Source organism: Myxocyprinus asiaticus, chromosome 40, assembly GCF_019703515.2.
Source record: "Myxocyprinus asiaticus isolate MX2 ecotype Aquarium Trade chromosome 40, UBuf_Myxa_2, whole genome shotgun sequence".
Classification (NCBI taxonomy): Eukaryota; Metazoa; Chordata; class Actinopteri; order Cypriniformes; family Catostomidae; genus Myxocyprinus; species Myxocyprinus asiaticus.
In genome coordinates, this window is record NC_059383.1 from 32,869,590 (window position 1) to 32,884,466 (window position 14,877).

A 14,877-nucleotide genomic window follows, 5' to 3' on the forward strand; every position below is an offset into this window, starting at 1 on the left:
TGCTTCCAACACATGAAATTCAAGAACTGACTGTTCACTTGCTGCCTAATATATCCCACCCCTTGACAGGTGCCATTGTAATGAGATAATAAATGTAATTCACTTCACCTGTCAGTGGTTTTAATGTTGCGGCTGACCAGTGTATGCTGAAATTAACATTAAACAATATTAATAAATGCTGAAAAAGTATTGTTCATTGTTAGTTCATGTTCAGTAGTTTTTTTTTTAACTAATGTTAACAAGTGTTACCCATTGTTTTGTATTTACACCCCTTGCCATAAAACAGCTTACAGTACGTGCAACATTTTCAGTTATACTTCCCCTTTCTCAAGAACCTTTGTCATGAGCTATAGTGCCAACTAAGTAATCTAGACCACATGTGCATTGGTACAATCTTTTAGATGGGCTTCTGAAGCCACAAGTTCTCATACCGCATCAGAGGTCCCCTCAAGCAGGAAGTTGATGGCTCTGTTGACATCCTCATTGCAGTCGTGGAGAGCAACCATGCAATCATCTTGGTTTTGCCCTGTAACCTCCATGAGCTGTGAGCAAATACAAGGACATCACTGAGGTTAAAGGAACAGCTCACCCAAAATAGAAAATTCTGTCATTATTTACTCACCCTCATGTTGTCATTGCATCTTTTTCCATAAAATTAAAATGAATGGTGACTGAGGCTAACATTCTGCCTAACATCTCTTTTTGTGTTCCACGGAAGAAAGTCATACAGGTTTGAATTGAAACAACATGAGGGTGACAAAATCATTTAAAATGAAAATATTTATTAAAACCACTGATGTGTGTGCATAGGTAAATATTACTCTGATGAAACAGTGTTTCTCGTGCCTGTTTGACTTTGTCCTCAAAATCGGCATCATTCTTATCATAGATCATCTGCGCCAGTCGTATCTGTTCAGCCGTAGCCTGCAATTGGAAGTGCATGAAGTTAGGAACAGCAGAATGAGAAAGAGTGAAAGATTAGTTCAGTAAAATAAAAGGAAACTGAAAAAGCAGGTTTTCAGATTCATTGCCAAGACATATCACAGACAAGCAAAAGCAGTCATGGTCCATTGTGAGTGTACAGTTGAAGTGAGAAGTTTACATACACTTAGGTTGAAGTCATTAAAACTCATTTTTTAACCACTCCACAGATTTCATATTAGCAAACTATAGTTTTGGCAAGTCGTTTAGGACATCTGCTTTGTGCATGACACGAGTAATTTTTCCAACAATTGTTTATAGACAGATTATTTTACATTTAATTGACTATATCACAATTTAACTGTGCCTTTAAGCAGCTTGGAAAATTCCAAAAAAATGATGTCACGCCAAGCTAATTTAGCTTCTGATTGGCTAATTGGAGTCAATTGGAGGTGTACCTGTGGATTTATTTATGTTACGTTATGTTTGGAGGAAAAAGGGTGATGATTGCAAGCTGAAGAACACCATCCCAACCGTGAAGCTTGGGGGTGGCAGCATCATGTTGTGGGGTACTTTGCTGCAGGAGGGACTGGTGCACTTCACAAAATAGATGGCATCATGAGGAAGGAAAATTATGTGGATATATTGAAGCAACATCTCAAGACATCAGCCAGCAAGTTAAAGCTTGGTCGCAAATGGGTCTTCCAAATGGACAATGACCCCAAGCATACCTCCAAAGGTGTGGCAAAATGGCTTATGGACAACAAAGTCAAGGTATTGGTGTGGCCATCACAATGCCCTGACCTCAATCTGATAGAACATTTGTGGGCAGAACTGAAAAAGCATGAGTGAGCAAGGAGGCCTACAAACCTGACTCAGTTACACCAGTTCTGTCTGGAGGAATGGGCCAAAATTCCAGCAACTGATCGTGAGATGCTTGTGGAAGGCCCAATAAACAATTTAAAGGCAATGCTACCACATACTTAAAAAGTGTATGTAAACTTCTGACCCACTGGGAATGTGATGAAAGAAATAAAAGCTGAAATAAATCATTCTCCCTGCTATTATACTGACATTTCACATTCTTAAAATAGTGATCCTAACTGACCTAAGACAGGGAATGTTTTCTATGATTAAATGTCAGGAATTGTGAAAAACTGAGTTTAAATGTATATGGCTAAGGTGTATGTAAACTTCTGATTCAACTGCAATTACTACTGCTTACTGCATAGTGCACCGTGTACATTGTATACTGTGACAATATTTTTAAAAACAGTACGTGCAACAATATGCATTACAAAATGTACAACATTTCAAATAGTAGTATATTCGTGTCACATGACCTTATTATGTTGCATGTTTAAAGGAATGTTTCAGGTTCAATACAAGTAAAGCTCAAACGAATGCATTTGTTGCATAATGCCGATTATCACAAAAATATTTTGACTCGTCCCGCATTTCTTTAAAAGCAAAAATCATGATTACAGTAAGGCACTTACAATGGAAGTGAATGGGGTCAGTCCATGTATCAAAAGTACAAGTATAAACAAAAACATTTATGGACTGGCCCCATTTACTTCCATTGTAAGTGCCTTAGTGTCACAGCGGTAATCTGTTGCGGTAATCAACATTATGCCACTGCCACAAATGCTACTGATTGAGCTCAACTGCTATTAAATCTAAAAAATTTCTTTAATTTACCAGTCATCATCTCTGAAATAAAAAGGATTATTTTACAATGCATATAAATCATGGTTATTAATCCAAGCTTGTGTTAAATATGTCAAACATTTTATGCACAGTATACATACTATTAGGATGTCAATTTTTATACATTTTTATAATCGATCGTCGTGGACATTAACGATCAAATAATCGATTAATCGTTAATGTTAATATCGCAAAACGCACATGGAGGACTCTAAATAATGTGCATGTAGCGTACAGTTTAAATATAATTTAAATTATTACACATAAGAAATGCAAAGTATTGGCATTTTCCTCTTAAAATAGTCCTAGTGCAGTGTATTTAAATATATTTAGGCTATGTTTAGTTTGAATTTGGGAATTGTTTAATTACTGTTAATTAAATACGCTACTGTTAGTAGTAACTTCTACGATACTTAAGATATATCATTTGTATACATATTGAGTTCATTAAAACTTCACGTGAATCGTGGAATATTTCGGATCTTTTGACTTATTTTATTTTATTAGAAATGAAGACAAATCATAACACGCTGCGTAAACACAGTACATAACATAAGCTATCGCTTCTCTGGTTAAAGCGTGATGTCAGATGAATGTACCTTCGTGTTTTCCAGTGATCGCTGATGTAATTGTAGGTCGGGTGCTTGTTGTCATATACTTTAACACACTATCACGGTGTGTGCAGAAAACATTAATGTTAATTTATAGAGAAATGCTCCAACATTGTTTACATTGCGCCCGCTTCATCTCTGATCTGTGCATTGGCTCTTCTTCTGTGAAATGGCTAAAGACAAACAGAGCGCAAGCGCCCTCTAGCGGTGGGCGACTGTATAGACAGCCTTATCAATGTCTGCTGTTATGATTACTGAAGGCATCTGTCCTGAAATTAATCAACGATCGATAAGCTAAATCGATCAAATTATTAACAAAAAATAATAGATTTCCGATTGATCACTAACATCCCTACATATTATATACAGCAGAAATAGTAAGAACAATATGTCAGTATGTTATTCCGAACAAAGTCTGTGTTTCTTGTTGTTTACTCACCTGAAGCTGTTTATGTGGTTGTGTGGTCTGTGTGGTAGTGGGCAGCGCTTTGTCCCGAGTGCCCCGGGCTCGCTCGATGCCCACTGAGGTCATCATATACAGTATATACAAAACAATGTATGTACAAAACAGAAAAATCTGCAAACAAACAGGAAGTGGTTATTATTCAGAAAATGCTTCCATGTCCTGTCCTAGTCTCTTGTCCAAATATTTGCAGATGATCCGGATACTAAACAAAGCTTTTGTTCAAGCTATCTAGCTAACATTTACTGCAGATCTTCCCTTCAGTGTCCCACGCCGAGTTTTCCGAGTGTAAAGCAAACACACTGGGGCGTATTAGGTTTCCATTCTCCTAAACCCAGTTGGGCAAGATTGAGCAATCCTTACTCTGACCGCCAGAAACCATTGTAGAAAAAACACAGCAGCGTATCCAACGCCTGCTAAAATGAAGACCACACTAAGAGACCACACTGGTTTCTGCTAGCCAAAAACATCACAAGTATCCTGTACTGTCCTCATAAAACACACATGAAAAGTAACAGAAAAACAATCCAGATCTAGGATGTGAAGGAATTTACAGTATAGTTATTTTCACACAACAGAATCAGTACTACATTTATACATAGGTATTGATGATCAATACATTTCACTTTACCACAGCAGTGATGTTTACATTAGGCCTACACATTTCCGATCTATAAGGTGCCAGGCAAAGCAGGACTCTATCATCATAAAACACACGTCAAGTCATTTATTACTCCAAGTAACAAAATTTAAAGGGTTAGTTTACCCAAAAATGTTTTTTTTTTATTATTATTTGTTATTATTATATTATCATTTAGTCACCCTCATCTTTTTGAAACACACTAAAATAGAAGTCGGCATTCACTGAAAATCTTGCCCTCCTCTGTAGCTTAAATCTGATTCATGCATCAAGATGATTCTTGTGTGTTCTTGTTCAGAACCGGTTCGATTAAATAAAATAAATAAATAAACAAAATACCAGAACACATTATTTTCATGACTTTCAGTTCTGTTAATGTTTCCCAAACGAATGACTACGATGAGCCAATTCTTTTGAATCTACAGCGCGCAACATATAGGCAAGTCAGCCTGGTCTCATGTAATTTACGTGAACATGACAAAATTTTTGCAATTCAAAACGCACATGCTGTATAACACGTTTGGCTGCAGTTTTACAGTGAAATGTCCAGTTGGGGGCGCCAAAAGCAAGTAAAATGGTGTCGTATTCAGACACGGTTTAGAGGTGAATTTATACCTCTCTAACCTAAAACTTTTGCCTGAACCTAACCAATAGTGTTTTAAAATATAAATGAAATGTTTAAAAAAAGACATCCTTACCGAATCAATGCCTAAATGTAACCATTAGTTATATATATATATATATATATATATATATATATATATATATATATATATATATATATATATATATATATATATGAGATGTTAAAAAAAGTTATCCTTACCTTATCAATGTCTAAACCTAAAACAAACAATTTGTGTGCTCTGTCGTGTCACATGACAGCTTGAGTTCATGGCTGGACTTGAACTGCAGTCCTCTAACTCAAAGTCCAACGCCCTATCAGGTGAGCTACCACGAAAGTTAATAATGTTGGAATAAGTGTATAAATGTAGGTGGGTCTGTAATACAAGCATTAAAATGTATTGTTTTTGGAAAGACGTGTGAGTAAAGTGTGTCGTAATAAAATGCAGGATCTGAGTAATAGAGAGAAAAATAAGTATTTATTAAGTCATAATCAGCCATTAAAGTCAGGATTTGAGTGAAAATGAATAAAACACACAGTTGTTGTAGCACCTCTAGTGTTCATTTCACCTGGAAACTGCAGGGAATTGTACCTGGAGACATGTATAACAAGTTTTGCAAAATTTATTTATTTATTTTGTGATTTTCTGCCCTTTTCTCCCCAATTTTGGCATGCCCAATTCCCAATGCACTCTAAGTCCTCGTGGTGGCGTAGCGAATCTCAGTTGCCTTTGCGTCCGAGATGGTCAATCCGCGCACCTTATCACGTAGCTTGTTGATCGCGTTACCACGGAGACCTAGCGGGTATGGAGGCTCACGCTATTCTCCGTGGCATCAATGCACAACTCACCACGCACCCCACCGAGAGCGAGAACCACATTATAGCGACCATGAGGAGGTTAACCCAACGTGACTCTACCCACCCTAGCAACTGGGCCAATTGGTTGCTTAGGAAGCCTGACTGGAGTCACTCAGCACACCCTGGATTCGAACTTGCGACTCCAGGTGTGGTAGTCAGCGTCTTTAAAAAAGTCTGAGCAGTTACTGAATTAATCTTACTGATGATTTTGTCATCTGAAGCCAGAAGTATACTTCGGTTTTGACGCGAACGCTTAGCCTCTGCGTACAGACGAACGCTAACCTTTCAAAATATCCTTCATTTGACTGTGCAGAGAGTGCACACATACACTGGCTGTTGGGCGCTTGCACACTACGACTACTGAGATGAGATACTGGACTATTTCTCTACAGGAGTTTAGACCCATAGATATGTCTTTGTATTCCTTCAGACTCGAATTATAAAAATGCTGGTATCTCCTAACCTCCTCACACATGTGCTCATCCACTGCTGTTGTTTCCACCTTTGTCTCCTGATGTTTAGTGGCAATTACATCTTCTTCTAACGCTTCTTCGTGACAGCAAAAGCTTAATTGTGAGTGTTGCCACCTTGTGGACCCACTAATTAGTGCAAATCATTCCTGGCACATGCGCATTCTACGCGTTCAGAGCATGCGTGGTTAGAAAAATCGGGCCGCACACGTTCAGTGCTCGAGCATTCTGCTGATGACAAAATTTGCATCACGCGTCCTGTACGCATACGCCTAGTATTGCATCTGACTTAAGTATAATTTGGGCTTAACTTGAAATAAAGAGAAACTAAAAAGAACTGTTAATGTGATATGTATTGTTGTACTTAAGTCTTGTGACACTTCAGGGACACACAGTTACTGACTTGTTGTTACAGTCAGTAGTCATGTGTAGTTAAAGATACACAAGTTTAGTTGTAATCAGTGGAATAGATTTTTATTGGGTAAAAAAAAATAATACAATTTAATTAATCACATCTTTTTTGTATAGCATTTTTATTTAATTTATAGGCTAGACTAGTTAGGATACATTTTACATTATAATAAGTCTGTGTAAACAAGCATTTTACAAGAATTGTATTCAATTAATTTCTGATTTGTTCAGCTATATCTGCACTGTCGAAATCTGAAATTATCTTATTATTTGGAAAAAGGCTGCTGAGGGCATAATTGCATTTCTTATTACCAAATAATTATTCCTTAACAGTACTAAAAGAATCATTAATGAAACCGTTACGGAACCAGAATCATTAAGAGAAATCTGAATCATTCAATGTCTTACACCTCACAACCCTAGATACACTGATCAGCCACAACATTAAAACCACTGAGAGGTGAAGTGAATAACATTTATTATCTTGTTACAATGGCACCTGTCAAGGGGTGGGATATATTAGGCAGCAAGTGAACAGTCAGCTCTTGAATTTCATGTGTCGAACGTAGGAAAAATGGGCAAGCGTAAGGATCTGAGCGACTTTGACAATGGCCAAATTATGATGGCTAAACGAATGAGTCAGAGCATCTAAAAAAAGCAGGTCTTGTGGGGTGTTCCCAGTATGCAGTGGTTAGTACCTACCAAAAGTGGTCCAAAGAAGGACAACCGGTGAACCAGCAACAGGGTCATGAGTGCCCAAGGCTCATTGATGCATGTGGGGAGCGAAGGCTAGCCCGTCTGGTCCAATCCCACAGAAGAGTTACTGTAGCACAAATTGCTAAAAAACTTAATGCTTGCCATGATAGAAAGGTGTCAGAACACACAGTACATTGCAGCTTGCTGCATAGCCGCAGACCTGTCAGAGTCCCATGCTGACCCCTGTCCACCGCCAACAGCACCTACAATGGGCACGTGAGCGTCAGAACTGGACCATGGAGCAATGGAAGAAGGTGGCCTGGTCTGATAAATCAAGTTTTTTTTAGATCAAGTGGACGGATGGGTGCATGTGCGTCATTTACCTAGGGAAGAGATGGCAGCATGATGCACCATGGGAAGAAGGCAGGCCAGTGGAGGCAGTGTGACGCTCTTGGCAATGTTCTGCTGGGAAACCTTGGGTCCTGGCATTCATGTGGATGCTACTTTGACACGTACCACCTACCTAAAGATTGTTGCAGCCCACATACACCCCTTCATGGCAACGGTATTCCCTGATGGCAGTGGCATCTTTCAGCAGGATAATGCGCCCTGCCACACTGCAAAAATTGTTCAGAAATGGTTTGAGGAACATGACAAAGAGTTCAAGGTGTTGACTTGGCCTCCAAATTCCCCAGATCTCAATCCGATTGAGCATCTATGGGATGTGCTGGACCAACAAGTCCAATCCATGGAGGCCCCACCTCGCAACTTACGGACTTAAAGGATCTGCTGCTAAAGTCTTGGTGCCAGATACCACAGGACACCTTCAGAGGTCTTGTGGAGTCCATGCCTTGACGGGTCAGAGCTGTTCTGGCGGCATGAGGGGGACTTACACGATATTAGGCAGGTGGTTTTAATGTTGTGGCTGATCGGTTTAAATACAGCGGGGAAGATTTTCAGTGAATAATGACTAAAGCTAAATTTTGGTCTGCTTCTCACAACAACAACAATAACAAAAACATTATAAATGATAAAAGATTTTCACTTTTGACTGACCTATTCCTTTAAAAATAAAACTCATAAGTCAACTTCCAGAAAAAAGAAACATCCATTTGCAATTAAATTGCAGTGCAATGAAAACAATGCATACATTCCAACCCATTGCTAAACATCTTAATTGGTGGTCCAACGTATCAGCAAGAGCCACTGCTTGCAGAGAAGACAAGGCAAAACACATAACATCTGTGATGATACAGTGGGCTTTTCTTGGCAATTAAGAGAAGGGATCTTAATAATTCTGGCATAAGGGAATCATCAGAAAATAAGTGGCATAAATTACCAATTTTCAAAATACGTCAGAGATATCTCTGGGCCAAATACTGCCATGAAAGTGGTGCTGGTCAAAAACTATTTAATAGTGATGACAATAAGCAAAACAACCAACACAACCAACAAAAGTGATTACATCAGCTGACAATGGCAAAGCTGTGGTCTCATGTGGAAACATTACTAAGATCCTTACAAAATGGAAAAACAGAATGAAGCCTATTTTCCTCCTGATCAGCAGACCACACATAGTGTCCTTGTAATCACAGATACAGTATATCAAAAGGAAATAGAGAGATACTGGTCTCGTATTGGTCTTTGTATATGAATAAACAGCTCCATCACATTAGAAAACTTACAACAGAAATCAGCAATGGAAGATGCTGCTGTTTTACTTTAACAGGGCTCCAGACTCTTTCTCTCATTAATTCGCCTTTAGAGATGAAGCGCCGAACGAGACTTAATAAATTTGTTAAACCCCAGTTATACACATGTCTGGAAATCAGGAGCTGCTCAATATCCAAAATGTAAATATAGATTGAATTAGGTTAGTTTCAAAATGTAATCATTAATTCGACATTATAATGGCGTTTGATATGAAAAGAAACAAAATCACTATGGCTATTAGGCTATTATTATCAGAGCTGTTCATCTGCAGGGTGAAGATGAATATTTGAAACCGTCTACTTCATATCATCCTCATAAAACACCTGTTACATGTCTAATTTCTCGACCGTACAGGTATTTTTGTTTTAGGTTGTCTGATTTCATGTTAAATACACATTCTTGATTCACAGATTATGCCTAATATCTCCCTAATGTATATTACAAGTCTCTTCTCAGGGATTCATATGTTTATTACATTCAGCCAATAATCACATCTTTAACTCAGTGATTAAATCTTTGATCCTGTGTGTGAATACACTACACATGGCAAAAGTTGCATGACAGCATGACTAAACGGGTGACCGAAAACCCATCATCTGCACAACAGAACTCTTCACTTAAAAACTCATGTGTAAATGGCAGGATGGCTGAGGTTAATATGATGTATTTATGAATTTATATCTGTAAAGCACTTATATGGGATTACATAAGGCATAAATCATATCTTGCAAATTATAAATGTGATTCAGTTTGGGGGGACATTGTCTCAAAAACATAATATATGTAAAAAAAATAATTATCTTTGGACACATTTTTAAAGACATGATGGTAAAAACAGCTATTTATCATTTTTGTGTTGGGGCCAGTGAAAATTTTGGCAGGGCCAGGAAAAATCTGAAGCACTGGCCCGACCAGGCCAGTAGAAAAAATCCTTAGCATTGAGCCCTGGTTGTGTACAAGTCCCTCAATTGTCCTAAGTGTCAAAAGCTTGATCTTGATCTGTATATATATACATACAAGTATATACATACATATACATACAAGTATAATTTAAAACAGTCTTTTACTGTTGACAGATGGCCCAGACACAGAGACAACAAGAGTGCAAATTGAATGAAATCCCAGATGCAGTTTATTGTGCTACTCCAATCCCAATCAATAATTACCAGAAGAAAATAAAGTGGTACACAATACGGGACTTTTAATGATAAAGAAGCCTGAAATACACATGGGACTCTTATTTTGAAATGTCTGCGCTCCTTGTTGTGAGCTCAATGACAGCTGATTTGCTGAGAAAGTGAATCTGATTCAAACTGCTAACCTGAGCTCCTGAGCTCCTGAGTTCAAACCCTCAGTTCTTTTCGGGTGATTCACGAAAAAGACCCGGTTCAAAAGAGTCATTTGTTCACGACTCTCTTGCACTGGGTTTGTTGTTGCGTGTGGTGCAGCGAGCTTGTCATCACAACAGAATGGGTGAAAAAGGGCGTGAGACACACTGGTGAGCGCTCTAAAAATGTATTCAATAACTCACAAGATGACATCTGACGAAACCGCATATGAACGCACACAACCCGACTGTCGCCAGTGGCGACTAGATTTTAAATGATTGTCGCAATAAATTATTTTGGTCGCATTTGCGACCATTTTAGTCACAGTCTGGAGCCCTGTTTAAAGTTACATTAAAACACTAAACAAAATTACAATCTATTGCTTAATCATACCAGTCACATTTATAACCATAAATCCAAACAAAAACAAACCAAAAGTGTGATGGCTCTTTCACACATCAAACTTGAAACAAATAACTGTAATCAAAGCAAAATAAACGACTTAGATTTTCTTCTAAGTTTCTGAACACAAATAATCTATAAAACTGTCACTCTATAGCCTAAAATACAGGCAGAGGTGGGTAGTAACTAATGAAAAAAAAATTACTTATACTTCTTTACAATGGGTGGCGTTCCTGTCGTTACATTACTGTGTTTAATTTTAGTTAATGTGTAATTTATTGAGAGATTACTGAATGGGACTTTTACGAAAGTGGAAGTTCACACAGCTGCATGCGCTGTCACAGACTGTCACTCAAGTTGAGTCCATCACTGCTGCAGCATCAAGCTCTTCAAAGTGAAACCCTTTCTTCGCTCCGCACAGTGAAAAAAGAATAGTTTCATCGTGCAATGCCTTCATTTAACTCCAAGACAAGCTGGCATTTCAAGATTAAAATTGTAGCTCCAACTTAAGGCAGCATGTTGAGGTAAGTTGTGGCTCTAATGCTAACACGGGCTTTTCTGTGTAATGTGATGGTCTTTTTTTAGGGTGATCCTGTAATAGGGCTGCAACTAATTATTATTTTGAAAATTGAATAATCTAACGATTATTAGAAGGATTATTCGGGCGATTATTGCAACGATTAATCATTAGCTATAAACCGACTATTCAGCTTGTGCCCCGACTTAAAAGGTTGTATTAAACGTGCTTGCTAACAATAAAGAGGACAAAATCATCTTTTAAAAATACCTCTAAACGACATTCACTGAATTAAAGGGAAAAATACTTTTTATTATGTTTAATTCAGTAAAAATTTCACTACAAAAAAATCCTATTGTTATCAAGTGTATTTGTCTTTTTTTCCATTTAAAATTGTCTAAAAATCCTTAAAACAAGATACATTTACTTGAGAAGTAACATTTAAGATATCTAGACTTGCTTTAAGAGAATGAATCATAAATATAAGTGTATTTTGTATATAAGTGTATTTTTTCACTTGGTTATACTTCTGCGAGTGCAGTAAAGACAAAATACACTTATATTCAAGATCTGTTCTCTAAAAGCAAGTCTAAATATCTTATATGCTGCTTCTCAGGTGAATACATCTTTTTTTTTTAGATATTTTAAAATATTTGTATTTTTAATATTATATTCAACTTTCTCAGATAAAAAAAAAAAAAATAGTTTTAGATATTTATATTGGAAAACAAGCCAAAACAAAAACAATAAAAAATTTATTTTTTTGCAGTGTATAATGGGGCGAAGACTACCCTCTCTCACCTTTTTGTTCACTTCAATCCATCTTTAACTCACAAAAAAAAAACTCTCTCTTATTAATAGAGCTGCGTTTTGCCAATTTTCTTCACGATAAGAAATGCACAGTGACATATATTATGATTCAATAAGTTGCCATCGCGTTATAATCTAGCTGCATTAAGCGCGCGCACTCGAGGGATGAGCGTCCCCACGACAGAGTGTACTTCAGCCGGGTGCAGTTTCAATCTCTCCCCCTTTGATCGGGACACTTCGCGCAACTCATAGAAGAGGTGCTGGCCGCACAGAGAAATGCCAGTTTCCTTATTATTTTAACTTTAATAAAGCTATAACGCATTAAATAGAACTGCATTAAAGATGTAACGCCGGGGTGTTTCCTTTAAAGACGCTCGACACGCAAGTTTTGCTTCAGCTGAGCGTCAGCACCGGCTCTGCTTATTCCACAACAAGAGTGCTTCTGTATTCACTTATTTTGTATTTTTGCATTATAATTCCCTCATACTTTGCGATCTACATCACCTGAAGCTGTTTGGAAAGTTTAGAGTGCGTCTGGACTGTGAGATGTGTTTTATTCCTCTCCTCAGTCAGGCGCGAGCTGCAGTGCAGCTCTTGTGTGCAATCATTAGAGTTTCATATGATCTTATGTTACGTTAAGATCAAACAACTATTCGACAACAAAAATGTTTTATTGTCGATGTTGTCGATAATGTCGACTAATCGTTTCAGCCCTATTCTGTAACTGGGCTCTTATGACATCAGTTTTTAAGTGTACATTTTTAAATCAGTGCAGCAATATATCAGTGCGCTTTTTCCTGCGTCCCGCATGTCATGAGCAGTATTTACGCATTTACCCCGTGCCCTCGTGGGGATACTGGAAACTCTGGCAGCTACTTTAGGCTGAGTAACTGTATAAATCCATGTAAACATCCAAGTAAAGTGTACATGCCTTTTGCTCTGCCGTTCACGTGATTAACAACTGGAGTTGTCGGTTGGGCCTTACTTGTTAATCTTATTAAATAATATAGTAATACAATAAATCTTCATCCTTTTTGTCATTTTTAATATATATATTAATATAAAGAGTAAACACATTTTATCAAATGTACATTGTTGTTTTTATTTGTTATACTTTAGTATCTTTAAACTCCAATTCTGGGCTCATAGCGTCCTCGTCTGACCAAATTATCATAACCTACATGTTATAAACGAATATTTAAATCATCCACAGAATTATCATTTCCACAGTGTGCAGTCTCCTGAGTTAAAAATAATATCACCAATTCTGTATAAATGTAAATAAAGAGTACATTTTCAAATGTATCTGTATGTTTTGGCTCTCTATATGTTATTATGTTATTTTAAACAAGTAATGATTTGTCAAAGAGTAATTTTATACATTCAGCATGAAATAAAACATTGCAGGAGTGAAGGAAGCAGTAAACTCCCATCTCGTACGTATTCCCTGCGGTGGATTATGGGCAATTAATCGTTGCTGAGTGTACATTAAATGTACACTTGAAATTAGAGTGCACTGTGGGTAAGAATGAGTGAACAAAATTAGGGAACGAGTGGCTGAATCAGAATTCAGACACTCCTACATAATGGCGGCCACCCGAAATAGTGCACTATTTAGTGAATGGGGCGGTTTCAGACACATCGAGTGTTCCGCGACCGGGGTTGGTGCCCTACACAGGCTGCGTACTCTGCATTTAGAGAGCGGCGGTACTGCTGTACAGAACTAATGATCTAAATTCTTTCGACACTGAAAAATTTAACTACACTGAAATAAGAATCCACGCAGGACTTTAAAAGCTATGAAATAGCAAAAGTAGGCATTAATAAAGCATGTTCTTGCTTTGGTTTATATTTCAGCATTATATATATAATGTTCTTGTGGGACATTTTCACCGTAATAATTACTAGAAGGGTTTCCAAACCTCTCTTCTTATTGACAAATTCATCCAGATCTGACAAGAGCCTTTAAAGGGATAGTTCACCCAAAAATGAAAATTCTCTCATCATTTACTCACCCTTATTCCATCACAGATGTGTATGACTTTTTCTCATCTGCTGAACACAAATGAAGATTTTTAGAAGATTCTTTCAGCTCTTTTGGTCCATAAAATGCAAGTGAATGGGTGCCAACATTTTAAAGCTAAATTTTTTTTTTTTTTTTGAATAAGTCAACATAAAAGTAATCCATAAGACTTTAGTGGTTATATCAATATCTTCAGAAGCGATGTGATATGAGAATGTGTGGATGAGAAATAGAAACAGATCACTTTCACATTCTTCTTCTTGTGTTTTTGGTGATTCACATTCTTCTCTACATATCGCCCCCTGCTGGGCAGGGAGAAGAATGTCTAGCAATAAATGACAAATATTGATCTGTTTCTCACACACACCTATCATATCACTTCTGAAGATATGGATTTAACTACTGGAGTATTATGGATTACTTTTATGCTGCCTTTATGGGCTTTTTGGAGCATCAACATTTTGGCACCCATTCACTTGCACTGTATTGACCTACAGAGCTAAAATATTCTTCTAAAAATCTTAATTTGTGTTCTGCAGATGAAAGGAATTCACACACATCTGGGATGGCATGAGGGTGAGTAAATGTTGAGAGACATTTTATTTTGGGTGAACTATCCTTTTAAAGTGATAGCTCAGCCATAATGTAATATGCTGTCATCATTTCCCTACCCTCATGT

General features: G+C 37.4%; 1 protein-coding gene across 4 annotated transcripts in view; it reads right to left on the minus strand.

Moving 5' to 3' along the window:
* Positions 1-14,877, minus strand: part of ubap2a (ubiquitin associated protein 2a) — a 50,844-nt gene that overhangs the window by 34,766 nt on the left and 1,201 nt on the right. The window contains exons 2-4 of one of the 4 annotated variants that reach the window (XM_051680295.1): positions 3,682-3,819; positions 847-924; positions 432-542 (exon numbers count right to left, since the gene is read on the minus strand). In XM_051680295.1, coding sequence (XP_051536255.1) covers positions 432-542; positions 847-924; positions 3,682-3,777 — 285 coding nt within the window. In that variant the 5' untranslated portion in view covers positions 3,778-3,819. Of the gene's footprint in view, positions 1-431; positions 543-846; positions 925-3,230; positions 3,377-3,681; positions 4,040-14,877 lie in introns of those variants that run through there. The other 3 variants (XM_051680296.1, XM_051680297.1, XM_051680299.1) reach the window with 3 other exon arrangements.